Here is a 27228-nt window from a genome sequence, read left to right on the forward strand (position 1 = left end):
GTGACTGAGCCTGATTTTTTTTTATTATCTTCAAAAAAAGTTCGTTTGCCTTCTTTTTCATCCCTTTCTTTTTTTTTCTAGTCTTGTGTTATTTCTCTCAAGTTGAGAAAAAAAACAACAAAATACATCTTATATGCTCTAAAGCACAAAACAAAACTTGTTATCATGAGTCTGCCGCAAACAGTTATAGCCATAACCACAACAAATAAATTAGAAAAGAAACACAATTTGTTACAAAGAAACGGTAGCCAATTGCTACAACATGCTACTCGATTCGGCTTAAAAAGGTCACTTACAACAAGAGTGACATCCTCTTCTCCACAAACTCAACCAAAGTCATCGGTCTCTGTTTCTTTTACTTTAACAAAAGATCCAAAAAAAGAAAATATACCAAACATTCAGACTGAATCCAATCCTTCTTATTCTCCTACAAACACTAAAATGTCAGGTTAGACAGAAAAAAAAACATAGATAGACTGTTTGTGCCTGACTAAATCGTTCTTTATTTAGCATTTGATATGCAATCACGGTCGCTTTCAACGATACCCGAAAACAAGCAACAGTCGTTGTTCAAAACCCTAAATAATCAACCGCCTCGATATTATCGTGCGTTTTTGTCTTCAGTCGCATATGAATTGAAACGACGCATTATCTTGAGTGACAGAATAAAAAACGATATTGAGTATCATAATGTGTTTGATGGAAAAGAAGCAGTGGTAACAAGTAAATTACTGTTATTTAGAACTGATATTCACTTTCTCTGTTTAGGATAAACTGAAGGATATATTAGGCACAGTAGATCGTCAGCTTGCCTTAAGGGTGGGCCGTGCACTTGAAATGCAACGATTTTTTCACGATGTGAATTACGAAAAGAGATTGATAGATGATATTATCGAGATTTATCAGTTCAATGAACTTCTCTTTCACACTAATCACGAATCGAGTACAACACATAGCAGCAGCAACACTGATCAATCTACCACACTCACATCGCACTCAGTGACTTCAACCATCATTAATAGCTATACTAGTGATGACGACGATTTTGACGAAGATGATGATCACAATTCACTCAGTACAGAAACAACTACGGCCACACATAGCCCAAATTTACAAAAGGAATTATTACCTAATGGTGTTTACACTGAACTTACGCACTGTTATACACCTACTTGTTACGACAATGTGTACCCTTGCTACAGTTACACATGTCCTAAAAGAGAAAAACTGGTAAACTGAAAATTTCTCACAACGATGATTTAACTTTTCCTTATAGAGAAAGAGACCTCTTAGTGTTGACACAAGAGAAAAACGAGCAACAGCTTATGCATATGAAGTTCAAAAACATCAGCAGTTATGGAGTCAGACAGTGGATGACTATATTGTTCTGTCTACACCAGCAAACGAAAGGAAAAGACAAGAAACCATATTTGAACTTGTGTACACGGAAGAAAACTTTCTGAAAGATCTTGAATACGTGATCAAGGTACCCACTTATATAACACAATGTACACATTGACATAGTTTTGTGTAGATGTGGATTGAACCTCTCAAGACAAGTGATATCATACCCAAACATCGCAGAGAAGAGTTCATTGATAGAGTCTTTTCAAACTTGATTGAGATTCGCGAAATTAGCAATAATCTTACTTTGGCTCTCAGGGCAAGGCAACAGGAGCATCCTATTGTTTCACAAATTAGTGATATCATGCAGCATTTTGTAGCTGAATTTGAACCTTTTGTGTACTATGGCGCCAGACAGCATCAAGCGAAACATATGTATGAACATGAGCGATACAACAATCCTAAGTTTGCATTGTTTGCAGAGGTACGCACATATTGATAGATGCACTACGACTGACTGTATGATATAGCAAACAGAAAGAGATATTTCTTCACGAAAATTGGAATTAAATGGATATCTCACAAAACCAACCACACGGCTTGGAAGATACACTTTATTATTAGACAAGATTTATGCACGCACTTTACCTACTCATCCTGATAAAGAGAAAATACCTTCTATTATTGAAACCATCAAACAATTGTTGCAGCGTGTTAATAATGCAGCAGGAGCAGCTAAAAACAGATTCGACCTTGAACAAATTCATCACCACTTATCATTCAAGAACAAAAAGGATGTCATGAACTTGAGACTGCTTAAACCAGAACGAAGTATTATCAAACAAGGCACTTTTAGAAAGACAGCAGCACTTGATTCAACACGATATCAAGTCATTTTGTTCGACCATTATTTGATGATTGCCAAAGTCAAGATGATAAATGCTATTGAGCATTATCAGATTCAGAAAAGAGTAGGTCTTTTGTGTGTGTGTGTGTGTGTGTTTGTGTGTTTTCTGGAGAGACTTATATGTATAGCCAATACCTATTGAACTTTTGGGTGCCAACTTGCCTCCTATTTATGATGGTCTACAACGAAAGAAATCACTTACTATATTGTCTGCTTTGGATCGCACCTTACCACCTTCACCTAATAACACAACCCATAAGATTAATACATTTAATTCACAGCCTATTGAGCAAAACACACGAACAGGGGCACCTATCACTTTTTATCATCAAGGTAAAAACCTGGAGGATGCAATTACACTGTACGCACCTAATGAGCCCAATCGAAAATCATGGAATGAAACTATTCAAAAGCAACGCGACACCAAGCTGAAGAGACAGCCAGCATTTGAAATAGTAGACAGTACAAAGCGATACGAGTTTTTCGCAGACATCAAAGCACATCACATGTTGATCTTTGGTAACAAGTATACAAAAATATACGTTATGTGCTCATGTGGTTCAATAGATCAAGGCAAAAGCTACATGTTGGCCACAGATGCTGGTCTTTATGTAGGTCCTAATCATTCTGTTCATACAGGTGTTCCTCGAAAGATATTACCTCTTGAAAAAGTAACTCAAGTGCATGTACTAGAAGATTATCAGCTCTTGCTGGTCTTGGCTGATAACACCCTGTGGCAATATCCTCTTGATATTACTATCAATGGTCAACCCGATGGGATCAAAAGCATTCAATGCTTTGGTCGAAAAATTCGTACGAATGTATCCTTTTTCCATGTAGGAAAATGCCTTGATCAAACCTTGATCTGTGTACCAAAACCACCTTCTGTCAATGGTACCGAAATCGATTTGTTTGAACCTTCTATGCCAAAAACAGAGCTCAAAAAGAAGTCGTTATTAGGAAGATTGTCTATTAAATCCTCTTCTGCTTTGTCATTGACAAATACCCAAGTGACTCAGCTCAAGTCTATTTACAGTCCCTGTGATGTCTGGGCAATTGATAATACACGATCTATGTTATTATTGACAACACCTCTTGGTATTGTAGCTGTTGATATGAAGACAAAAAAGCAGACAGTAAGTGATTTTAGAAAAGAAAAAAAAAAAAAAAAAAAAAAAGAGAAACTCATTTATTACCTAGGTCTTTTAGATCCTTCTGATAAACATTTGAATTTCATCACAAGAAATGAAAAAGTAGATGAACAAATGAAGCTTAACCCAGTTGTGAAACGCATTGCTGTTTTCCAAGCACCAAATGGAGAGTATCTTATTTGTTACGACAGTAAGTTGATAAAAAGGGGTAAGATTTGAATCTCATATCCTTTAATTTAGAATATGCTTTTTACATTGATAAAAAGGGAAGACGAGCTCAACATAAATTCAAGATTGAATGGGAAGGCCACCCGACTGCATTTGCCTTTCACCATCCATACGTGATTGCATTTGAACAGCAGTTCATTGAAATAAGAAGTGCCATTGATGTATGTGTGTATGCGTATATGATGATTTGAATAATTCACATTGTTATAGGGACATTTGGAACAAGTGATACAAGAGAAAAACTTGGATTGTTTACAACATAGTCACAAATCCAAAGGACCCTTTATATTAGGCACCATGCTGGACAAGACAAATTCTATATACCAACACATTTTTGAACTACAACCAGTTATTCTAAAATAATCATAATAAATCTATATACCAAATCGATCTTTTTTTAAAAAAAGAATCACATGTTTTGACAACATTTTTATTTTTTCATTCTTTAAATGGTCCCTTCAAACAATAAAAAAATACTTCAACAACAAGTTATTCGTTTAACAAATGAAATAGAAGAATTACGTCTAGAAAGAGAAGAGTCAAAAAAGAACGTTGTGTTCTTTATACAAGAAGCTGATCTTCTTCGACAAGAACTACTCGCTCTTCAGCAGCTATCAAACACGTCTCCTAAACTATCCAGTCTTTTGCCTAGGCTCAATAGTCTAGACGAAGAGAAACTGAACCTGATTTTTATCATGCTAGAAAACCCCAACATGCCACACGAACTTGCCAAACTCCAGTCAGACCATGTCTCACTTGAGATAGAGTTGAATCAAACACGTAATGAATATCATGCAACACGCGCTGCTTTACTCATCGAAAACGAACGCGCTGATATCATCGAAAAACGATGGAAAGAAGCTGAAAATAGCCTTGAAGAAGCTGAATCGACCATACAATCCCTGAATCAATTAATAGCCGTGCGTAATGAGACAATGGGAATGACTACATCAAAAAATCATGCATTATTATGCAACGAATCAAAAGGAGAAAATCAAAAACTTCAAGTTAAACTGGGTCAATTAGAGCAAAGTGTGTTGCATTGGCAAGAAAAGTGTGAGAAAATGAATCGAGAAAACGTAATAACCCATTTACAAACCTATAAGTGGATCTAACAACAAAATGTTTAGGTTGCATTGAATGAGGAAAAAACAAGAGCGAAATTAAAAGAGCATCATTTAAAGACAAACAATAAAACTTTGCAAGAAGAAATACGTAAATTAAGCAAAACAGAACAAGATTGGGTCAATATTGAATACCTCCGTAATGTTATTCTCAAATTCCTTGAACGAAAAAACACGCGCGTAAGTAAAAAAAAAAAAAAAAAAAAAAAAAATGGCCTAGTGGACATATGTATTTAATTTGTATTTTAGGCTCAATTGGTACCTATCCTATCAACATTACTTCGGTGCTCCAGTGAGGATCAAACACGTCTTTTTCAATTGACGCGAAACACTCTCACATCATAATTATGTCTTTTAATAAACAATAAAAAAAACATATATAAACCCCAACTCGTCTTGTTGCGTTATATTGCGTTATAAATCAAATTAAACATTATTATTCAAAATGGAAGGTAAATGGGATCAAGCTGCTGGTAAAATGAAGAAGGCTGCCGGAGAAATGATGGGCAATGAAAGAATGGCTGCTGAAGGTGCTGCTCAAGATACTCAAGGTAAGGCCTGTGGTATGGGTCAATCCACTGGTGGCAAGATGGAAGGCATGAAGAACGAAACCAAGGGTACCGTTAACTCCAATATGAACAGCGCTACTGGTAATACTACTGGTCAAATGCGTGGTGAAGCTCAAAAGACCCAAGGTCAAGCTCAACAAAAATGGAACTCTTAAATGTTGTAAATAGCTCAACTTTAAACAGTAAATAAAATATGTTTGTAAATAATGAAAAAATGATAATGACGTTTATTCTGTTTCTTCCGTATGATAACCACTGCGTCTATAACAAAGAGTTTAGTATGGACTATTATTATTTTCTCAAAAAGACTTACCTCATTTCAGCAAGAACACGACGAGCATTCGTTAATTCAGCATCCAATTTTAAGATCTTGACTTGTTGTTCCATTTCTCTACGCTTGAATTCATGCACAGAAAGTTTGTTAAAGTCAATATCCAACGTATCTGATTTGTTTTGTTGAGCAACAAGACCCTTGACTTGCTTGACTAATTCGGCAGCAGCATCCTTGACAGCCTTAGCAGCCAATTCCAAACGCTCTTGAGTACGAGACATGAATGATGACTTGACACGAGAAGCAGATACTAATTGAACTGTGGCAGCAGAAACTTCATTTGAAGCAACAATCAATTGTTCCAAAGAATGAGTTTTACTGATGACACCGTCAGCAGCTTCCACAAGTAAATTTGTAGCTACAGCTACGGACTTGGCAGCTGAAATAAGACCTTCAGTCCAACGATTATGTTTCTTGTAAAAAGCAGCTTTTGAGGAAGAACCACGTCCTTGGGCAACAATCTCCTGTTGTGAGAGAGTAGCACACTTGATCAAGTTACCGATAGCATTAGTCAATGCCAAGACAGAATTCAAGATCAATTGATGGACTTGAATGTCTGTAGCAGAAAAATTGGGATTAGCTGGACGACGCATCAAATCTTGAATCTTGAGGGTAGCATCTTCAATGGCACGGGCAGCCTTGGTCATTTCTTGTTCAACAAGATCACCTACATCACCTTCAGACATCTTGTTGACATCAGTAGCGCCTGTCAAAATCAGATCTTCGGTCTTTTGTGAAAGTCTTGTCAAGGCTTCTTGGACACGCATGTCACCTTGAATTACAACTTCAGGACGTTGAGCAGGAGGGAGCATCTTGAGATAACTAGACATGACACTGCTAAAGTATTGGATACATGCTTCAGCAGATCCTTTGCCGAGTTTAACAAGTTCTTCGCCGTCTTCGTCTTTCATGACAAATTGAGTAATACCCTTAGAGTGTTGAAGGACGTCAAGGATAGTATCAGAGAACTCAAGAGCTCGTGTGATTGTGCCTGTATGATCACCTGTATTACTGCCATCTAAGAATCGACTGAAGGCAGACATGAACTCAACAGAAGTAATACTGGCTCTTTCAATCATAGACAAAGCCAATTCAGGCGTAGAGTTTTCATTACCGTGTGAAGTGGGTTGTTCAATATCATAAATACCGTCATTGATCTTTTGAATACAAGTTGTCAAAATACAGTCTGCATAAACAAGTGAGACAAAAGACGCATTGAAAACAGTAAAGAAACTTACCCAAGACTTGATTTAACTTATCGGTTTGTGCAGTTTGTAAACGATCGAGCTCATCTTGAAGGTCTTGTTGTCGATCATTTTGTTGCAATTCTGCCAATTGTGAAAGACATTCATCCATACCAGCTTGCAACACAGCGATTTCTTCGTCTTTTTCTTGACGGATATGATCAGCTTCACCTTGTTGATCCTCAATTTGCTTGAGGAATTCATCAATCAAGGCTTGCTTTTCCATCAAACTGGCTTCAAGGTCTTGCTTTTCTCTGTTGAATTTAGCAAGGAGAGCACTGACTTCATCACCCTTTGATCTACCCATGTTTTGCATTTGATTACGAGCATCGTCCAATTCACGGCGCAAACGATCCATATCTTCACGCTGGTTACCTTGTAAACGAGCCAACTCGTTGCGTGCCCTGTCACGCTCACGGATCAGATCAGCAAGTTCGACATTCTTTGCACGCATATCAGCTTGCATACGTTCTAGTTTTTCTGTGGCTTCTTGTGCAGAATTAGCCTTGACTTGAAGTCCCTTGTATTTATTAAGCAAATCAATATGCTCTTTTCTTAATTGACTGTAAAGCTTAGCCAATGCTTCATATTTGTTCTTCCACATTTGAATTTCAGCTACGGAGCATATCAGTATCCTCCACCCAACTTACACTACTTACATTGAAGAGAGCGAATAAGCTCATCTTTTGATTGATCCCTAAGTTGAGCATTGGCATTGACAGAAGCCAGCTCTTGCTCAAGTGCCTTAACTCTTCTATCGTATTGTTCCAACATCATTTGGTTACGTTCAAGTTGATTACGAGCATTCAAAATCTGCATTTCCAAATCGTTAATTCTGCCTACTTGCTGATGCTGCATTTGCTGTCTCAGGAGCTCTTCTTGTCTTTGACGTTCAAGGTCAGCCATTCTTCGCTGTTGTTCTTCATATTCATGCTGTTGTTGCATTTGCATCTGTCGCATACGTTCTTGTTCCTCAGCGCGTTGTTGAGCTAATTTTCTTTGTTGTTCTTCGTACTCTCGTTGTTGTTGTGCTTGCTTCTCGGACCAAAAGTCAATGACAGGTTCAGGAGACGCTTGTGGTGGTGGAGGGGCTTCGATACGAGCTACTTCAGGGCGCTTAGGTAATTGAGGTGTATTGGCATCAATCAAAGAGGGTGGATCGGGTGAGAGCTTAGGCACATTGATCAGACTCGTCAAGTATTTCAAGTTGGAACATTCATAATAGAATTTCAAAAGAGCATAATGTTGTGTATTGAACTTTTGTCTTAAGGGAGCAAGTGCTTCAGAAGCATCGGTGCCTAATTTCCTTCACTGAGTCACTTTTTTTTTTTTGCTTAATTCTACTTACGCTGATGCATGGCTCTCATCATGCTTGTGATAAATTTATAAATACCATAACTTTCTTCCACAAGAGGCACAAGAGCAGCAATACGGCATTCATTGTTTGAATGGTGACGGAAACTACCAAACACGGTTTTTTGGAATCGATCTATATGATCTTGCAAGGTCATTAAGTCACTGATGGTCTCGAAACTACACTGTGGTGATTAGACCTGTTTTTTTAAAAAAAGAAATATACTTTACCCTTCATTAGGATCATCAATGTTCTTTAAACTAATGTACTCTTCATAGTCAAAAGTACCATTGAATTCGGGGTGTGTACGGTGGTACTGAAGTTTGTGTAAAAGGAAATCAACATAGGCACGAATAAGCATACCATAACCACGCATACCCTCTCCATTCACACTACGAGCACATGTCTCAAGCCAACCAGTTTCTCGAAGGGCATCTTTAATAACCTACAGTAAACGAGATGAGCTAAAGAGCGCGTATGCAATGTGTTATGTACATTGGGATGACCATCTTTCACCACTTTATGCACCAAAATGAGAGCCTTAAAAGCTTGTACTTCGTCAGAAAGTAAAGGCTGCACTTTAAGGATATTCCAGATAATAGCTGATGTTCTATGGTCCCAAGTATAGACGATGCATTCTATATTATACAGCTTAATAGGTGTTTTATTCAAACGACAACTTACTTCTAACGTGCTTTTGTTTAGGAGCAGTTTCTTCAATACTGCAAGCTTTCTTGATACTCTGAGCGAGTTCAGATTCTGCCTTTTCAGCAGAGAGGTAGGACATATCTTTAAAAGAATAAAAGACGTATGTGTAATTAAAATGGGAATTAAATACTTGCGGGACGTTTTCGATTTTCTTTTCCCGCTCTCTTCTTTCTTTTTTTCTCTCTCTCTCTCTCTCTCTCTCTCTTTTCTTTTTGATCGTTTGTATTTCCTGTTGGCTATACATGTCAAGTTAAAGGAGTGAAACTATCAGTAGACGCTGTCTTTAGTGGTAGTTTGTAGTTGAATTCTCGAGAATTTTATTTGATGTCTTTATGCGTACAAGCATATGATTCCATAGAGTGTAAACTAAACTCCGTTTGATGCGCTCATCAAGTGACACAGATATTCTTTTCCATTCCATACAGTGGTTCCATGAGGTATTTGTAGAACAATGGCAACAAGACAGGACTATCTAATTATAAAAACAGTCTTTCAGGCTATATAGCATTGCGAATGGTGTCTTTTTTTGTAAGGCATACATAAAGAAAAAAAGTGCTGCTCAAAAGTCACATAAACATTAGCATGGATCGGCAAGTTGAATACTCATAACTATAGACTTTGTGGCTCTTTAATTCCATTGGGGATGGGCAAAATCAATCTACTTGATATGCTTCTAATCCTCTCCTTATGTGTCTTTTTTCGGGTATCAGGTGTATTGTAGAATTTTGATTCATAGCTTTCCTCGCAATTCGTTTTGACAAACAATGGGCAAGCATAATAGTACCACAGACGGATTGGCAGCCCGCTGCAGGTGCAACTATTTATCGATATGAACCATCATTTCTACCTTCCAATTCCCTTTGTTTGAGTATACATAAAGGAGCATTTTTGTGCAAAAATAGAGCACGTTTTGAAAAAGTGAGAAAATCGTCATTTTGCCCTTATGATACCGTTTACGAAATCTTTAATTTTCACTATTTTGTAACTGGTGGTCGATAGAGACATTATAGACACAACATGTCTTAATATGAATAAAAAGTGTACGCTATAGTTCAGAAACTGAAAATACGTTTTTCAAGGATAGCTCGATATTTTACTAACAAACATGCTGTAGTTCTTACATCATTAGATACCTTAGGTTTGTATTTACCATTTTGTTAATACACTATTTTGATAACCCTTCCTTTTTGGCTACTTTTTCGTTCGTTGCTCCTTAGAGTCAGTACTCAATATATCTTGTCTTGTTCAATGCTACAGATGGCAATGCCAGTACCACAAGTAGAGGACATCATTTCAATTACTTGGCATTTGACACAATTGTTGATATCTAAGAGATACAGCCTTCCACAAGGGATTATAGCAAAGGTGGATCTCAAATGTCTTTTTTTTTTTAAAATGAGAATATCAATTCAAACTCAGATAGCTCTTTCTCAAAAAAATGCTCGACACAAGCGAGAGTGTTGACGTCATCAAGCTATGTCTACAAATTTTCTTTTTCTTTTCTTTTTTTTCCTTTAGTTTAACCTATTATCATGTACGGCGAATGACGGCATCCAATACTTTTGACCCTGACCCTGCCTTTTGATGGCCTTCTGCGATTGGGAAGGTTATCCCTCAGTCTCTAGGTCACACATGAGTACTAACAGTAGTTTGAATCTCATCAGAGGAGAGCTACAACCTTTACTTGTGTCTGGTGGTATGCGCCTGCCCATTGTTGCTTTGGCCGCCCCTAGATGTTATGCGAGGATACTGTTTGTTGTTTTTCTTGCCTGTGTTTTCTTGTTTAGTTTAAATCATAGATTAAAACGCTGGCTTTGTTTTGGATGGTTAAGTGCAGTCATCGGTGGTCTTTGACCCGTATCCCGTAGTAGGTAAACTCTCTTTCCTTGTCTGTCCTATACTTGCTATTAGCGATAAAACGCGTTGTATTAGCGACCGTCGAGGGCTTAGCGACCAGCTATAGTGCTTTGGCACGTGCCTTATTCGCCTTTTCTATGAAGAGGTGGACATGACCCTTTTGCCGGCGTTGTTTTACGCAATACAATGAGTTTGGCTTTCTAACCGAAAGTTAGTTGGTAGTAAGGTTGTTGACGTTGAGGACTTGGAGGGACTTCCACGACGCCAAAGCAGGTCTACGCCCTGTGGAAGATGGATACAATCTGACAAAGATTGTTGAACCAAGACTTTGGCATTTTTAAGAAAAAAAAATAAACATAAATCCTTTATTATTAGAATTGAGCAAAACCGAACCGAGAAGTCTTACGTACTGGTGAATCAAATAAGCCGCTACTAGTATTATTCTCCAACACATTAGGTAAAGAAGAAGCCATTTGTTGTGGTGATCTGAGTAATTGATGAGCAAAAGGATTGAATGTACCCATATAAGTTGGTGTAGGCATTGCATGTGTCAGGAATTCTAAAGGAGACACTCCGTTGCTTGTCAAATTCATCTTGTCCATGTTTAACACATCAATCAAATGTTGCTGTTGTTGTTGTTGTTGTTGTTGTTGTGGTAATGAAATATCTTCTGATCCTGTAGAGGATGAAGAAGAAAAGTCATATAAGGCAGATACACCCACTGGAATATCCTCTTCTTCTTGCACGAATTGAGTAGGTAAACAGACTTGATCAAATGCACGTCCCAATACAAAATTCACTAGGCCATCATGTTGGAATGGATTGTGTTCAGTTGTCTTTTGGGATAAGGGCATTGTTGTAGGAGGAGGAGACGGCATAGTAGTTTGAGCAGCAGCAGCTTCTTCTTTTCTCTGTTTAGCAAGCATTTCTTTACGTTTCTTTTTCTCTAATTTTCGCTTTAGTACGGTGGGTGACAAGGGTTGTTTTTGTTGTTGCTGTTGTTGTTGTTGTGCTACTGCTACTGCCAAAGGAGGTCCAAAAGCATCCGGTGTTAAAGCAGTTCTATCGACAGAAGAAGAGGATGAAGAAGGCAATGGACTATGTTTGGCTATAGGAGTACCAGGTGTACTTGTCTTTCCCCAAGAAGCAGTAGCTGGTAATGCTGATCGCTCATCTTCTAGTTTTCTTGCTAAAGAAACTGGAGGGAAATCAGAATTAGATAAAGAAGGTGAACTGTATTGTCTTGAAGAAGGTGAATAGACATCTTCTTCATGGTCTTCATGGTCTTCATTATCTGTATCTTGGGACATTTGATCTCGCATATGATGCTTTCTATTCAACAATGAGCTGTATTCTTTACTAAAGCATCCTTACCCTGTAGCCAATTCTTCTTTTGAAATCGTGTCTGCATCTTCCCCAGGTTCATGCAGATAAAGGCAGTTGGGATTTGGGCAATTCATGTTACGAAGATAATAGGTGCAGTACTTGGTAGTACCATAAGACGCTCTCAATATTCTTCCTGCCATAACACTGCCATCTACTGCATGAATTGCTTTGGTGGCATCTTCTTTGCGGTTATAAGTCACATAAACAGCTGCACTAGGTTGCATCGAAGTGGCTCCATTCGCATGGGAAGTAGGCGCAATCTGTCGCTTATTGATCACAATCTTTGCAATCTTGCCAAATTGGCCAAAGTAATCTGGAGATCGGATCGTCTAACATCATTAGTCATCGTGATTAATATGACTGGCTACTTACTTCTTCTGTCGCTAATTTAGGGTGAAGACCAATAATGTAGACCAAGTTCTTTTGAACAACTCGCATGTTTGCCAAATGACGTCGATTGGCCATTTCCATTTCTTTTTGTTGTCGTTCTTTTTCTTTCTTTTCTCGTTTGATACGAGCGATTCTAATCAGGTGAGTTATTGTCCATTCTTTTTTTTTTTTTTTGGCGTCTAGACTTACTCATCAGCACTAATAGGCTCAAATTCAGCATTTTGATCAGAATATTCTCTTCGACTATACAATGTCAATACTAATCAGGCCCATGTCATTCTTTACCAAGCAGGACAACGTCCATTGAGGTTTTCACGAATATGATGCCAACAAAAACGACATATCTAAACAGTAAATAACTCGGATAAACAGCAATAAACCTACTTTATATCCACAAGGACATGGCTTGAAATTTCTATCAGCAATATCTAACTCTTCCATACAAAGAGGACAATCATATTCTTCTTCTTCTGAACTAGAGTACATCTTTGAAAAAACTGAAGGAAAGGGGGTGGTTTAACAACAGATTTTTTTTTTATATATAGTCGTTCCAGCGCCCAAATAGCGGAAATCTAAAAAAAAAAAAAAAAAAAAAAAAAGCCAATAAAAAGGTACACTTCAGTTTATTGAGTGAATTAAGACTCTTAGTGATGCTTCTTTTTCTTTTTCTTCTTCTTTTTAGTCTTTGAGCTATGTGTATTAATATGGATATTATCACTGACTTCTACTTCTTGATGATCATATGTATCTGCTGTAAGACTCTCACCCCAGATGATGTCCATTGGAAACCCAGGTTCTTGTATTATTGAATGATCTGAATTTCTGCGAGATAGATACTCATAAGGCGTTTCAATACCATTCTCTGTCTCTTTAAACCCTAAACAATAGGCAACTTATAGCCTCCATGTCAGCTTCATAATAATAATAGAAACATGATTACTTACAATCACTGCCTAGATCAATACCAGCAGCAGCTTCATCATGGTCATTGGCATTGGTCATTAAAGGCAGTGTACTTGCATAAGGAGAGAATTGAACAGATTGGATAGGAGGTGTAGGTCCAATATGAGCTGGTGGTCTAGGACATGCTTCTAATTTCCAGGCATAAATAGATTCTGTCTGAGCAAGGGTATCCTTTCTTAATGTGGGTAGAAATTCTTGGTAGCGAGGATGTTCAGCCATAGTGCGGTTAATCAGAGCAGAATGGCGTGCGTCTGCCATCAAACGCAATTGATTCAAGATTAACAAGATAAATCCTCGGTTGTCTGTCTTTTGTTTGCTTTGATAGGCATCTATCATACGTGTAATCAGACTCTGTTTTCTGACAAGCACTAATAAAGTAGGTTCATGATTGATGGCCAATGCAAGGCATACAATGCGATAGAATAGTGTATGGTAAATATTACTTGTTGATTTTTCAAAAAAGGAGTTGGTCAGAATCTTCCAGAATGCACTAGGAATGGATGCCAGCATTTCCACTTTTTCATTTGCATTGTAGAGTGTTTGATAGATAATGTCTAACAAGTCCATATCTGATGTTGTCAAAGGGCGTCTAACCAACATAAGAAACACTCAATAAAATAAACAGTACTTACTCTTTCGTATTCTTGTCTTTACGGTCCTTGATAAACAAATGGCAGAATTCAGCAATATATTCTATCAGCAGGTCTTGGGATCGTAAGGATACAAAATACAATGGTCCTTGTACTGGTTGAGATAAAGAAGATGTTCTGGTAGTCAACATGCCACTCTTGACGAGTAATTTGATAATAGTGATTGTACGTTCTCTTTCTTCTGAAGGTGCATTGTGAATCGTCTGTTTAACAAGGATCTCCATGATATCTTTGCCTTTGTCTGTCCTTAATGCTTTCAGCAGAATATCACCATTGTCTACTTGAGATGCTTCTTCAATCACTCGAATAAAGAATTCCTGCATTGCTTCTACATAATCTGGATGGGATTTCAATTGCATAGCCTTGACCATCCATTCCAAAAAACCTAATTCATACAGTCTTTCATGGCTCTTTTCACGCTGTTCTTTTGTCTCTGGATTAATGTCTCTCACAAATAGCAAGGTTAATAAGGCATCCATCACAGATCCTTCTGTTAAATAAGGCAGCATGTAATGAAAAACAATAGACGCATTGTTACGTAAAATGACAAAATCCAACATATCGCAAGGATGACGCCTGACCAAATGCTGAAATATCTTGAAAAAGTGATTAAAGTTGCCATGCGAGTTAGGCAGAAACACTTCAAACAAATGATTGACTAAGAATACATATAAGCATACAAATCAACATATATTTCAACTTACCAATATCATAAAACTTTGCATTTTGAACCCATAAATGATTGGCAGTAGTGCCTGACAAGAATTCCATCGCATGATAGGATCTTTTTAAAGCAGCCATATCTTCCATGTCTCTTTTGTGTTTACTATACTTTAGTTTTTGTTCTACACTACACTTTTCTAGTTCGATCTTGTCTGCTTGTAGATCCAAGCGAGACACATGAGTCATAAAGATATCCATCATGCCTACATGAATCAATAAACATGTTGAGAAATGTATGTCATTTACCTTCCAAGAACAAGACATTGACTATTTTTGAATCGAGACGAGGTGTGCTAAACTGCAAGAGTTTTTCAATCAATGCTACTGAAGTTGATTTAAAAGTAGCATCATGAACAAGAACAGGAGCAGGCATAACTTCCTCTTCTGGCAGTGACTCCACTATATCTTGGTCAACTGCCATTCCATCTTGATCATCCATATTGGTTTTTACGAAAAGAAAAAGAAAAAATTGAAAGAAAAGGCCCTTATTTCGTTGTTTCACGAATACGCGTTTATTTTATTTCTTTTTCAATGCGTCTAAACGTCTAGCTAAAGCATCAAAATCATTAGGATCGTCTTGTGTTGGTGGTGGCATAGGCTTCTTTAAAGGAGAAGTAGTAGGAATCTCGGGTAAATCAAACTGAGCATCATCTTCTGTTGTTGGGTTCTGTAAAGGAAGTAATAACTAATTCAAATCAATATCTATCGATCTAATCAGGATAGACTTACTTCTGCTTGTCCCCCACTTCCATGTTGACTATCACTATCGTCATCTAGTTCTTCGTCTTCTTCGTCCTCTTCTTCTTGCTCATGTTCAATGAGACTGGATCTCCATTTAATATCATAAGTACGAGCAATTTCTTCCAAATAACGTTCAACTAAAAATGAATCTGGTGCATTGACTTGAAGCTTCAAAACAATCTACAGGAAAGATACATAAGTATAAAATAATAAAATAAATGGCCGATAATTTACTCGAGGATTGACTTGCTCATCTGTATTTTCCAAGGCTTGCATCATAAATTCCTTGCCAAACTTGGAAGCAAGCTGATCTCGTACCTGAATGAAGGCATATAAGCTAACAACCGATACAGTTCCATGCTTACTAGGCCGAGTTCCTTGACTTCTCCAACACGGGGAGCAGCCCAAATGATGGTATTGACTGCTTCTGCTATGCTTGGATCACATGTTCTAACAAGAGTGTTTAGCTGATATTATACTTGGATATCTATACTTGTAAGTTTCTAATAAACCAAAGCGTGCTAATAGCAAATCACAGTAAAGTTCTAGGCTTTCCATAGCTTCAATAAGCAAATCATCGCGTATGATATGCTCTACTCTGATACGTGCACTTTCTTCTTTTCCTTTTTCCAATAAAGTGCCAATCTCTCTTCTGTTTTGTTGGTTAAGAGAAGTCTTTTTGGCCTGTAGCATCTTGAGTCTATTGATAGACAGCTTAAGCTGTACTTTAAGGCGTGTAGGGTTAAACATGATAAAGAAAGAAGAAAAAAAAGGGTATGGCGTTGTGCTGTTTCAATGTATTGTGTAACTTGGCTGGACATGGAAAAAATAAGGACCTATTTTTCATTGACCTTTTTTCTTTTTTCTTTTTTATTAGATCTAGACATGATGAGTACTTCATCAGGTTTAAACATACGAGATGATGCCAGTATTCATTTAGTAAAAGAACAACCAAAGGCATCTCAGGTCACAGATGAGATCCGTATTTTTGATGGTGAAAATAGTCCTCAGAATATATCCACCTATGGTTTCTTGTTAGGTCTAGTCTGTAGTGCTGGCCTTATGTTTGCCTTGCTAAGTGGCAGTCAAATCCCTCAATTCGGTATCTTTCTGTCTGCTTTGGCTTTATTTCATTTCTTAGAATATCTTGCTACTGCTTTATTTAATGCTGATAAATTATCGCTTGACTGTAAGTTTCTTTCTATCTCTAAATCTCTAACACATATCATGGCTAGCCTATCTTATCAACCATAGTGCACATTATCATGCAGCACATGCAGTAGCCTTGTTGGAATTCTTGGTTGAATATTACTTTTTTCCTCGTTTCAAAACCTTTTGTTGGTTTAATTATATTGGTCTTTTGCTTGTCGTGGTGGGTCAAGCTTGTCGTACTATTGCCATGTTTTCAGCTAGACATAACTTCTCTCACCATATTGTAGACTACAAAGCACACAACCATGTTCTTGTCAAACATGGTATTTACAGGTACATGAAAAAGAAGAAAAAGATGGAGTTATTCTTATGATAGTTTAGCATTATGCGCCACCCTTCTTATGTGGGCTTCTATTGGTGGGCATTAGGTGTTCAACTATTGCTTGCTAATCCTATCTGTTTTGGCTTATTCGTCTACTGGCTTCAAAAGTTCTTTTCTGAGCGTATTCAATATGAAGAACATACATTGGAACGTTTCTTTGGACAAGAATGGAAAGAATATAAAGCAAAGACGCCTACGCTTATGCCGTTTATCAACTAAGTCATGTGTTTATTAAAAAAAGAAAAAATCCTTGCATTTTTCTGGTTTATTTGTTTCTTTCTTTCTTCTTTATGAAACACATCTCTCTGTTAGACTTGCCTAGTGAAATTATTCAAAGGATTATCAATCTTTCTTCAACCATTCCAGAACGACAAGCATATGAATGTTGGTCTTATCCAGAACATAGCTATTATGATCTCAAATCAATTGCACTCTGTTGCCGTCGTCTTTATCTCTTATGTCTACCCTTTTTATGGAAACATAAGGAGTTTATTTTACCTGCACAAGACGACCAAAAGACAGACAATGATAATGTACATGTAGCCACAGATATTTTATCTAAAAAAGCACAGTTTCAATACAGTTATTTGGGAGACTATGTACGCTCACTTTACCGTGACTTGACCAACAGCCCTTATTTTGATTTACATAATTCGATGATTATGGCTCAATTGGTGTCCAACTTAAAAGCACTACGCATCGATTTCCATCCCATGACTCGTACTGAACATTATGGGTTGCGTTATTTTGTAGAGCATTGCCCTCATCTCGGTGAGCTTTATCTAAGTCATTGTTGTGATACTTTTGACGATTTTTCATCACTTATTACTTTTCAACCTCCTTTGATCTCACTCACACTTGTACACTGTACTATCAAACAAACGACCTTTGATAAACTAGCCGAATTCTACAGTGCTTCACTAGAGAGTGTCTTTTTGGAACAAGTCTTGGTTGAACCAGATCAACAAAGCCTATTTCCTTATCAACCCACATCAATCCCCCAAAGTTTAGTCCAGTCTTTATTTCAATCATCTCGTCTTGTCCAACTTGCTCTAACGACAGACTCTATGTCTATCTCTCTTTTGTGTGTCTTGGTAGATCATGCACCCTACATGGAAAAACTCACTATCATGTTATACGAACTCATACCTGTTTATGTTCAACGCGCTATTGAAACACTTTCCAGACTTGTTCATCTCTCAACACTCTCCCTTAAATTCAATCAATGCTATCCAGAAAGTGGTGAATATACAAAGCTACCATGTCATGCACCCAGTTCAGCATGGACTTTGTTTGCTACACAATTTCCCAAACTCCAATTACTTCATATTGCTACGACACGGCTACTTGTGACGCTTGATTTTATACCTATTTTGTTGCGTTCTAGCCCTCTGTTAAAGAATATCATGATCCATAACTTAGCCTTAGTGACAGAGCCCTACACCCAGTTAGAAAAAGAAACACACAGGATAAGGGAAGCTTACTTAAACGATTGTGAAACAATAACTTTTGATTTGCAAAAGTGGCAAGACTATAGGCAATTTATTTACTCCTACGAAGAGGCAAGGATGAAAGGCTTTGATTGTTTTGATAGGCAAGATCAAGTTTGTTTTATTAAAGGGTTTTGTTCCTTTATAGAATAGTGATGTTGCAATCCAGGAGACTTTAAACCTCCGTGTGCCTGAGGTGTGCAAATAAGGGGGCGCCACCATGATGTGACTTGTTTCATTTTGTGAAAAAAAAAAATGATTTTTTTTTAGTATAAAAAGGCAATGAAAAAAAATATTTCAAATTATTTTTTCTCTCTTCATTCTATCTATTTATTTCTTTTTTTTTTTCTTTTGAAATGGCATATGAACGCAATACGCTAGAAGGTGTCAGGTCCTGGCTCTCTGCAGAGGTGAATTCCATTACTTGGAATAGTGCCGCTGTTGCAAAAGGTCTCACAGACGACGTGATGGCTACGCTTGTGCATAATTTTAACCAATTCGATAGCCGAGTAAAACAAGCTATCTTATTGGGTATTATTTGTATGAGAAGAACAGACTTACTTGCTCTTGGAGATGAATTAACAAAGGTAATGTATTATATAAAGTTGTGTTGTAAATGATGATATACATGCAAAAAAAAAAAAATACCTAAATGACGTTGTGTGTTTTTTCTTTTTTTTTATATTTGACAATTTGATAATTAAAGCTTAAATTTTCTTTTTCTCTCAATAAAGAACAAAGAAAAGAAAAAGGAAAATTTAATCATACTGTAATTACACGAATATATTATTATTATTTTTCTATCGTATTAATTTCACTTTGGGAGAAAAGGCTGAATTAATTCATGTGATGAAATAATAAAAAGACAATTTCATGCATGTATATTCATTTACTACATACACACCAGATTGACCTTGTTTGATAAATTTACTAACACCTTGTTTTCTCTCCTTTTTTCTAGATCACTCACATTGCTATGAATGATACTGATGAATTCGTCAAGACTTCTGCTCATATTCTTCAACATTATCCATTGAAACAGCAGTTTGATTTAAATGTGGATGTCTGGTCAAATGGGTTCAGAGGTTTACTCCAATCGATTGGTACTTCAGGTAAAATAAATATGGATATTGCTGACGATAGTACTCACCATTTAATAGTCAAACAAAAAGGATTCAATTTCCATCCACTCGAAGACATGATCAAACAACCTGCTGCTCGTCAAGCACCCGCATGTGTCTCTTCTACCTATCAAGATTACAAATTGACAAGCACACAGCACTTTAACTTGACATCCAATCCAAACGATATCATTTCTTCTGAGGCAAGACATGCACGTTTTAAGGAACTGGTTGAGATGGAAGAAAGATCAGAACAAGCCGAAGTTCAAGCTGCTCAAGTGGTTGCTCAAAAAAGAGCGGGTGCTGAGTTAGGCAGCATGGCTAAACGTATGGCTGCTTCACCCACCAGCAACAGTCAAAATCCTTTCCCTTATCCACCTGCTGTTCATCATCGTAACACCATGCCCCCAAGCCCTGGTGGTGTTCCAATTAGCAGACAAGGTTCTGTTCCTCCAAGAAACTTTGCGCTTGGTCAACCTCCCGCACCTGGCTCTTCTTCTTTGTTCACAAAGCGTCCTGCAAGGCCTTCACCTGGTGGTGGTAATGGATTATTTATCAAACAAAACAAACCTACTGGAGGACAAAGACCTGTTCATCGTGCTTCTATTGGTAATGCAGGTACGATGTTTTAGTTAAATATATATATATGTATGTGTGTATCTAACACGTTTGAATAGCTGCTAATTTACCAAGAGGTTTACAACGTGTACAAAAGACACAAATGCTTGACTTCAATGCTGCTACTCAATTTGAACAAGATCAAGCAAATGCCATGAAGAAGGCGCAAGATGGTGAGTTTTATTTTTGTTTATACCTATTCACTCATACTTCCATAGACATGAAAGCAAAAGCAGAAGCAAAGAAACAAGAAGTGGCTGAACGAAAGAGAAAAGCACAAGAAGAGAAGAGAGAAAGGGATGAAGCAAAACGATTACAAAAGGCTGCTGCTGCCGCAGAGAAAGCAGCCAAAAACACAGTGTTACCCAGATCACCTATCTCTAGACCTGCATCACCAAAGACGCCTACTTCGCCTATATCACCTAAAATTAAAGATGAACATGTCTTTATGTCAGAATTGCCTCAACAACAGCAACAACAAAACTCAAATGACACGAATGATAATTCACCTGCTCGTAGACTATCTTCTGGAAAGTTGACTACTTTTTGATCCTTGTTTCCTTATGCATCGATATATATATATTTAAATGTCATGTTTAAAATGACTACTTTATTCTTTATTTTTATTTTCTTTTTCATGATGATGTGTACATATATATATAATGAATTGTATTTAGCTCAAAATAAAGAAACATCGTTTATTCTTTTACTCTGCATGAACGTCAAAAGTTTCCGAATTTTAAAGTATGATAAATAAAACTGCATTCTAAAGGAGTTTAATGTAAAAAAAAAAAAAAAAATGAAATTTTATTTTTCTAATTGATTATTAGACAAAAAAAGTGAAATTAAGCAAATATGAATATGAAAAATGATATATTATCTATGTATATATAAAAAAGATTTGAAGCCTTCTTTTTTTTTTTTATCGTTTGGCTTTTCTGAACAAGAATACAAAGAAGCAGAAAGCGAAACAGTTAAAGACGGTGTATAAACAAAGGATACCAAAGTCTCTCCATCTGTTAGAGAAGGACCAACCAATTCTTTGCTCGTAGAAATCACCACCGGTATTGTATTGACAATAGTTACAGACATCAGTACCGTTAGGGTTACCAAGATAACCTAAACCACCAGATGCAAAGAAATCAGACATGTATTCTTGACATGTTTGACCAGGAGGTGCATTGATAGTAACAAAGTCACCATCACCACAAATAACAGGAACACTGTCTAAAGCATTGACGACTAGACCTTCAATCAGATAATGGTATGGATCGACCCAGTACATCCAGGCACTCCAGAAATGAGGCATGGCACTTGGAGGTTGCATGATACCAGCAAACAAAATCAAGATGGATGTGAAGAAAGGATTGATCACAGCTGCCATAGGCGGTGTGCTTGAGAAAGCGGCAATGGTAAAACCAAGAGAGACAGAGTAGAACAAGAACACAACAAAGTGAATAAAGAAGAAGCCAACACGGTCAGATTCGTTTTGAAGACCGGCAGTCCAGTAGAAACAGAACAAGAAGAGAACACTGAAACAAATCAAGTAAGGAATTTCGACCAACAAACAAGACAAGGCGAAAGGAGCCCAACCATAGTATTTACTGGCATATTCTCTACGGAACCACATACGTTCTTGCATGAATCTTGGTTGAGCAAGAATGATAAGAGCGTTTGACATCAAAAGTGTAGTAAAGACAGAGAACATACGGTTTTGCATGTCAGCAGGAGAGTTACCCAACTTCCAGAAAGAGAAACCAGAAATGAGACCAATGAAACAAACGTTGAAGAGACGACCCATGTTGTAAGTAGGGCAACGCCACCATGAGACATTCATACGCTTGTAGACAAGCCAGAATTGTTGGAAGAAATTAAGAGAGTAAGCACTTCTAGTGTTCTTATGATCCTTGTTAATAGAGCGATGAATTTCTTCGAGTTCTTCTTCAAGAGCCTTAGCTTCATCAGAAGCAGCCCAAACTTCACTCCAGTCCTTGGTGACTTTACCACTGGTACCAGCACCGACACATTCGAGAATGTATTCAGCAGGGTTAGCATTGGGAGAGCACTTGGCTGCACCATTCTTTTCAAAGTAATTGATCATAGTAGAGGCATCTTTACCAATTTCACCAAAGTAGGCAGTCTTACCACCACGAACCAAGAGACAAAGGTGATCAAAGTGTTCAAACAAAGTAGCAGAAGGTTGGTGAATGGTACACAAAACGGGCCAACCAGCATCAGCAAGCTTACGAATGAAACGGACAATGTTGAAAGAAGATTGAGCATCGAGACCAGAAGTAGGTTCATCCAAGAAAAGAAGCTTGGGTTTACCGACCAATTCAGTAGCAATAGTCAAACGCTTACGTTCTTCAACAGAGATACCAACACCGGCTTCGAGATCACCAACAAGAGCATCAGCAATCTTTTCCATTTCCATAAGACGAAGGATTTGTTCAACATAAGCATCCTTTTCTTCCTTGGGGACTTCAGCAGGTTGACGAAGATAGGCAGAGAATTTGAGAGCTTCACGAACAGTAGCAGCAGGGTTATGCACATCCATTTGTTCACAGTAACCAGTACTACGTTCAAAATCAGGACCAAGGACTTCACCGTTCAAGTAGATACGACCTTCGATTTTACCAATAGTCTTACGTTTAGCCAAGACATCCAAAAGTGTAGTTTTACCAGCACCAGAAGAACCCATCAAGGCAGTGAGATGGCCAGGACGGACAATACCACCAATATCATTCAAGAGTTGACGAGTACCGCCCTTGACGGGGACAGTGTAGTTCATGTGATGCCAGGAGAAAGTGGTACCATCAGTGACAGCTTCCATCTTTTCTTCTTGTTCAGTGACAGTTTGTTCAAGAGCTTGAGATTCGTCCATAACCTTAGGAGCTTTACCAGCCTTGTAGACCTTGGTAATAGAACCTTCCTTTTGAAGCTCGACATATTCCATAGCAAGAGCAGTAAGAACAGTAAACAACAAGAAGAAGAGAATGACAGCAACAAAGTTGATCCAACGTTGCCAGACATAGTAACCATAACCATCAGCCAAGTAGTCATCACCAAGAACATAGTCAGCACCGGGCTTAGCACCGTTAAGGACACATGTCTTGTATTGTTGATCCGTGTAGGAAGGACCGTAAGGAACACTACCAACACCTTCACAGCTGAAATGGAGGTTTCTCATTTCATTTGAAAGTAAGGCCTTGTAACCGTAAGCCAAAGGATTGATCCAATAAATCCTAAAAAATGAATATTAGAACACAAGATCAAATAAAATGCAAAAGCTTACCAGAAAAGCCATGGATGCATTTGCTTGTAAGGAATTTGATAACCACAGTAAATCAAACAGGCAATCAACAAAATACTGGACAATTGAGAGGCAGTAAAGAAGTTGGGACTGACAGCACCCCAGAAACGGAAGAAACCGTTCATACAAAGGTTAGTCACCACAAGAATGATCATGAATGTGAAGAACTATGAAATCATAAGTATTGGTTGTATTTTTTTTCTATGACTTACTCTTCCTGCTTCAAGGATCAAACCCATCATAAAATAGACACAGATTTCAAAAATAAGCACTTGAATAATAGCCAAGGGAATATCAGCGACAACAGTAGCAATATAGAAAGCAGAGGGGCGGTATAATGCATAGTGTTTGTGTTTTTCTAACACACGACGACCTTGCATGAAAGCTAAATGAAAATAAAAGCGTTAGCTATATATAGCTTTTGAAATTCAATGGTTTACCTGCTAGTTCAGATTGAGCAATCAAAGCATTAAACAAGAGAGAGAATAAGAAAGAACCACCACGAGAGAAAGCACCAGAAGCATCAGTAGGCATCATAAAGAAACAAGAAGCCATGATAAGACCCTTAACAACGACACCACCATAACGAGAGATAAGAGCACCCTTATCACCGAGGATAAGTTGGAATTGACGAACAGTAAGAGACTTGACTTGTTGATAGTAAGTGGCAACAAAAGGTGATCGCTTAGGAGCGTGCTTTTGATGAGCTTCAACAAAGGCTTGACGGAATTTTTCATCAGGACGGTCTTGTTGAATCTTGTTTTCATAGGCATCACGTTCTTTCATCATTTCAGCATAGACAGAAGATTCCTTGTAGGCCTTTTCGAATTGGACAGCATTGATAGGAACTGAGTTCTTGTATCCTTCACGGTATTGACGTTCATTCATGTTACAGAGACCAGTCAAGAAATCAGGAGTAGATTTACGATCAGGACAATAGAACCCCATATCTTCAAAGTAAGATTTGGCGATAGAAGTAGGACCAAAGTAGATACAGCGACCTTCATCAAGAACCATGACCTTGTCAAAGAGATGGAAGATACTATCAGAAGCTTGGTAAAGAGTAGAGATAGTAGTCTTGTGCATAATATCAGTCATGATACGAAGAGAACGAACATAATCAAGAGCAGAAGAGGCATCAAGACCACGAGTAGAACAATCCCAACAGTTGATAGAACTACGAGTTGTCATTTGTTCAGCAATAGAAAGACGCTTACGTTCACCACCAGAAAGACCACGGACAAAAGCGTTACCGACCATGGTATCCATTTGTTTAGTTAAACCAAGCATGTTACCAAGCATGTAGAGAATCTTGTTGATGAACTCTTTTTTTGTTTCGTCAGGCAAACGTTTACCGGGAGTCTTGTTCTTCAAGGCGAAGCTCAATGTTTGCTTAGTAGTTAAAGTAGGGTAGTGAAGATCTTCTTCTTCGTTGTAACAGACTTCACCACGGAAATACTTGGCAAATTCTCTGGCTTCGATACCACCATAGTGGACATCACCTTCAATTTTGGTATAAGAGGCACGCATGTTAGAAAGTACACGCAAGAGAGTAGTACAACCAGCACCAGGACGACCAAGAACAAGCAACATTTCACCATCTTTGACAAAACCGTCATTGTCTCTAAGGATAGTGAAATCGTGACCTTGATGCTTGCCCCATTTCCAGAACTTGACAAAATCACGCATCCAGGTATAATTGGTAGGAATCGTTTTGGCATCGGCACCAAGGCCTTGAACTGTCAAATTCTTCCAGATGACACCCATCTGCTTAGGATAGAAGCCAGCAGCTTCACCTTGATCATTTTGGTCACGCAAAAAGTCAGTCAAATCAAAATCTCTTACATCGCCCTTTTCAGCTTCACCAGCAGAAATGGATTTGCGGCGAGATACACGAGATTGGTGAGTTAATTCTCTTCTAATTTCTTCGTAGTTGCTCATCGCATCTTCAATGTTGACAGCGTTACCGTCAGCTTCACCGAAGCCACCGGCGGTAGTATTTTGCTGATTTTGATAGGTGGTAGTTTCATTGTCGCTCAAGTTGATTTCTTCTTTTCCATGCACACCTTCGATGGTAGATTCATCGGAAGAGTGGTTATGTCTATGTCTGAATTCTTCATCACGATTGTTCTTGGGTTGTTGCATATCTTGCAACGATGGAATATCCATGTTGGATTATTAAATTTATTGATTTGCGTTGGTGAAAAACGTCAAATAAAAAAAGAGGAACAAAAGAAAGCAAAAAAAAAAAAAAAAAAAAAAAAAAAAAAAGAAAAAGGAAAAAAAAAGAAAGGTTTATATAGAAAAAGGATGATTATAAATCAATAAAAGAAGAAGAAGAACCAAAGAAATCGGCTTGCTATTTTATATTTGATCTAGTTCCTTGAACTCTCCGGGTAAAATATTCAAAGCCTGAACAGTTCTACCAGCCGTTTGAGGATCCGCCTAAAGAAATCTGTTTTTGTGCGGTAAAACCATTTCTATGTTACACAAAATTACCATTCTGGCATTTAAACGAATCGTTTGGAAATCGTTATATAGTGCAATAAACCAGGCATACTACACCATCAAAACTCCCATTTTGCTTGGAACAAGAACATATTTTGGTTTCAATAGATAATGGCCTTAAAACTTGAAACTGAGTAGCTTATCTAGTTTATCAAGTCCATGATCCCGTTTTACTGCTTGCTTAAAAAAGAAAGTTTTATGCCAATCTCACACAATAATTACATGGAAGTGGACTTACATGTTTATTCGCATCCTTCTCTCCGCTTGAAAAATTCTGCCAATCAATAACATCATTTCTTACCAAAAATAGGTCTCGGCCTGGATAAAATAAGGTGAGCTTGGCGGTAAAAGTATTCTTCAGACTCACTCTTTATTTATAAGCTTGTTGTTTGGTATTTACAAACTCTGATTTGAGACAGGATAAGTTTATTATTTCCCTTATCATGATCTTTCCTTGAAAGCATAGCTTCTTGGCGTACTATCATCTGGCTCTGATTTGTTCTGGATGTAATACTTCACTAAAAGAAACAGAGAGCTGGTTTGTTGGACAAAATTACTCCGCCCAACAGTCGTATTCAAATAAAGTGTCTATCTGATCTAATGACAGTTATTATCAACTTTTTAATAACAAACAGACCCTGCTCTACACAATTCCGTCGGTTGCCTTAAGGCTTTTTTTTTCTGTTTTTGATTCATCACACACAAAACATACAAATCAATCTTTTTTGTATATATATAGCATATTTATATCCGAAATAGAGTATTGAGTTACACATGTACAAATAATTTATTACATTCTTCTCTTCCGAAATGAATGAGTCTGAATGAAGGTAGGCCCTAAATCTTTGTTGTATAAGCATGCAGCCTATAAATTTTCTTTTTTTTATGTCTGTGCTAGGTCTTGTCTCCTATCTACTCACAGTTTCAGTATGGCATGCATTATTACAGAGTTTGCTTCGAAAAAGATTCGATAA

General features: G+C 37.6%; 9 protein-coding genes across 9 annotated transcripts; 6 read left to right on the plus strand and 3 right to left on the minus strand.

Moving 5' to 3' along the window:
• Positions 1 to 69: 69 nt before the first annotated feature.
• Positions 70 to 4036, plus strand: B0P05DRAFT_524694 (uncharacterized protein). The gene is made up of 10 exons (XM_051576233.1): positions 70 to 448; positions 511 to 716; positions 769 to 1230; positions 1277 to 1486; positions 1535 to 1828; positions 1875 to 2315; positions 2380 to 2770; positions 2819 to 3391; positions 3452 to 3592; positions 3643 to 4036. Exons 1-10 carry the CDS (start codon positions 166 to 168, stop codon positions 3819 to 3821), a joined length of 3180 nt encoding a protein of 1059 aa, XP_051439197.1. The 5' UTR covers positions 70 to 165; the 3' UTR covers positions 3822 to 4036.
• On the plus strand, positions 4023 to 5159 carry B0P05DRAFT_524699 (uncharacterized protein). Its single transcript, XM_051576234.1, has 3 exons — positions 4023 to 4709; positions 4761 to 4934; positions 5004 to 5159. Exons 1-3 carry the CDS (start codon positions 4080 to 4082, stop codon positions 5097 to 5099), a joined length of 900 nt encoding a protein of 299 aa, XP_051439198.1. The 5' UTR covers positions 4023 to 4079; the 3' UTR covers positions 5100 to 5159.
• B0P05DRAFT_524700 (uncharacterized protein) lies at positions 5160 to 5538 on the plus strand. The gene has a single exon (XM_051576235.1). It carries the CDS (start codon positions 5200 to 5202, stop codon positions 5476 to 5478), a length of 279 nt encoding a protein of 92 aa, XP_051439199.1. The 5' UTR covers positions 5160 to 5199; the 3' UTR covers positions 5479 to 5538.
• On the minus strand, positions 5522 to 9058 carry B0P05DRAFT_524702 (ANTH domain-containing protein). Its single transcript, XM_051576236.1, has 8 exons — positions 8937 to 9058; positions 8748 to 8890; positions 8483 to 8697; positions 8247 to 8431; positions 7558 to 8196; positions 6893 to 7513; positions 5637 to 6840; positions 5522 to 5584 (listed from the first exon to the last, which is right to left on the minus strand). Exons 1-8 carry the CDS (start codon positions 9037 to 9039, stop codon positions 5551 to 5553), a joined length of 3144 nt encoding a protein of 1047 aa, XP_051439200.1. The 5' UTR covers positions 9040 to 9058; the 3' UTR covers positions 5522 to 5550.
• Positions 9059 to 9136: 78 nt separating this feature from the next.
• B0P05DRAFT_524704 (uncharacterized protein) lies at positions 9137 to 9663 on the plus strand (the record flags this gene model as incomplete). The annotated part of the gene is made up of 3 exons (XM_051576237.1): positions 9137 to 9397; positions 9449 to 9488; positions 9542 to 9663. Coding segments are annotated over exons 1-3 (219 nt in total), but the record flags the coding sequence as incomplete, so codon positions are not given.
• A 1525-nt stretch (positions 9664 to 11188) lies between these two features.
• On the minus strand, positions 11189 to 16420 carry B0P05DRAFT_577074 (regulator of Vps4 activity in the MVB pathway-domain-containing protein; the record flags this gene model as incomplete). Its single annotated transcript, XM_051581757.1, has 17 exons — positions 11189 to 12149; positions 12192 to 12532; positions 12576 to 12726; positions 12783 to 12836; positions 12879 to 12937; positions 12978 to 13068; positions 13383 to 13485; positions 13538 to 13924; positions 14000 to 14145; positions 14189 to 14864; positions 14911 to 15132; positions 15176 to 15355; positions 15473 to 15596; positions 15659 to 15850; positions 15905 to 15988; positions 16036 to 16120; positions 16164 to 16420. The coding sequence occupies 17 exons, from the start codon at positions 16418 to 16420 to the stop codon at positions 11189 to 11191; spliced, it is 4113 nt and encodes a 1370-aa protein (XP_051439202.1).
• Positions 16421 to 16732: 312 nt separating this feature from the next.
• B0P05DRAFT_461515 (Isoprenylcysteine carboxyl methyltransferase family-domain-containing protein) lies at positions 16733 to 17423 on the plus strand (the record flags this gene model as incomplete). Its single annotated transcript, XM_051574077.1, has 3 exons — positions 16733 to 16859; positions 16906 to 17155; positions 17204 to 17423. 3 exons carry the CDS (start codon positions 16733 to 16735, stop codon positions 17421 to 17423), a joined length of 597 nt encoding a protein of 198 aa, XP_051439203.1.
• A 71-nt stretch (positions 17424 to 17494) lies between these two features.
• Positions 17495 to 20983, plus strand: B0P05DRAFT_583364 (uncharacterized protein; the record flags this gene model as incomplete). Its single annotated transcript, XM_051582244.1, has 6 exons — positions 17495 to 18651; positions 19128 to 19281; positions 19656 to 19806; positions 19855 to 20433; positions 20493 to 20606; positions 20652 to 20983. 6 exons carry the CDS (start codon positions 17495 to 17497, stop codon positions 20981 to 20983), a joined length of 2487 nt encoding a protein of 828 aa, XP_051439204.1.
• A 234-nt stretch (positions 20984 to 21217) lies between these two features.
• B0P05DRAFT_483993 (ABC-2 type transporter-domain-containing protein) lies at positions 21218 to 25986 on the minus strand. The gene is made up of 4 exons (XM_051575233.1): positions 24187 to 25986; positions 23959 to 24131; positions 23729 to 23913; positions 21218 to 23678 (listed from the first exon to the last, which is right to left on the minus strand). Exons 1-4 carry the CDS (start codon positions 25913 to 25915, stop codon positions 21356 to 21358), a joined length of 4410 nt encoding a protein of 1469 aa, XP_051439205.1. The 5' UTR covers positions 25916 to 25986; the 3' UTR covers positions 21218 to 21355.
• Between the last annotated feature and the right edge of the window lie 1242 nt (positions 25987 to 27228).

The sequence above is a fragment of the Gilbertella persicaria genome, assembly GCF_025201335.1.
Source record: "Gilbertella persicaria strain CBS 190.32 chromosome Unknown B0P05scaffold_3, whole genome shotgun sequence".
In the NCBI taxonomy this organism is placed as follows: domain Eukaryota; kingdom Fungi; phylum Mucoromycota; class Mucoromycetes; order Mucorales; family Choanephoraceae; genus Gilbertella; species Gilbertella persicaria.

What these genes read in the sequence shown, in the direction of transcription:
- B0P05DRAFT_524700 (XM_051576235.1), top strand. Translation starts at nt 5,200, where the DNA reads ATGGAAGGTAAATGGGATCAAGCTGCTGGTAAAATGAAGAAGGCTGCC.
- B0P05DRAFT_524699 (XM_051576234.1), top strand. Translation starts at nt 4,080, where the DNA reads ATGGTCCCTTCAAACAATAAAAAAATACTTCAACAACAAGTTATTCGT. An exon ending in AGAAAATGAATCGAGAAAAC is followed by an intron (nt 4,710 to 4,760) that starts GTAATAACCCAT and finishes CAAAATGTTTAG; the next exon opens with GTTGCATTGAATGAGGAAAA. An exon ending in TTGAACGAAAAAACACGCGC is followed by an intron (nt 4,935 to 5,003) that starts GTAAGTAAAAAA and finishes TTTGTATTTTAG; the next exon opens with GCTCAATTGGTACCTATCCT.
- B0P05DRAFT_524702 (XM_051576236.1), bottom strand. Translation starts at nt 9,039, where the DNA reads ATGTCCTACCTCTCTGCTGAAAAGGCAGAATCTGAACTCGCTCAGAGT. An exon ending in TAAACAAAAGCACGTTAGAA is followed by an intron (nt 8,891 to 8,936) that starts GTAAGTTGTCGT and finishes TGTATAATATAG; the next exon opens with AATGCATCGTCTATACTTGG. An exon ending in ATTGATGATCCTAATGAAGG is followed by an intron (nt 8,432 to 8,482) that starts GTAAAGTATATT and finishes ACCACAGTGTAG; the next exon opens with TTTCGAGACCATCAGTGACT.
- B0P05DRAFT_524694 (XM_051576233.1), top strand. Translation starts at nt 166, where the DNA reads ATGAGTCTGCCGCAAACAGTTATAGCCATAACCACAACAAATAAATTA. An exon ending in TTGATGGAAAAGAAGCAGTG is followed by an intron (nt 717 to 768) that starts GTAACAAGTAAA and finishes TTCTCTGTTTAG; the next exon opens with GATAAACTGAAGGATATATT. An exon ending in GTCCTAAAAGAGAAAAACTG is followed by an intron (nt 1,231 to 1,276) that starts GTAAACTGAAAA and finishes TTTTCCTTATAG; the next exon opens with AGAAAGAGACCTCTTAGTGT.
- B0P05DRAFT_483993 (XM_051575233.1), bottom strand. Translation starts at nt 25,915, where the DNA reads ATGGATATTCCATCGTTGCAAGATATGCAACAACCCAAGAACAATCGT. An exon ending in TGCTCAATCTGAACTAGCAG is followed by an intron (nt 24,132 to 24,186) that starts GTAAACCATTGA and finishes ATTTTCATTTAG; the next exon opens with CTTTCATGCAAGGTCGTCGT. An exon ending in ATGCATCCATGGCTTTTCTG is followed by an intron (nt 23,679 to 23,728) that starts GTAAGCTTTTGC and finishes TTCATTTTTTAG; the next exon opens with GATTTATTGGATCAATCCTT.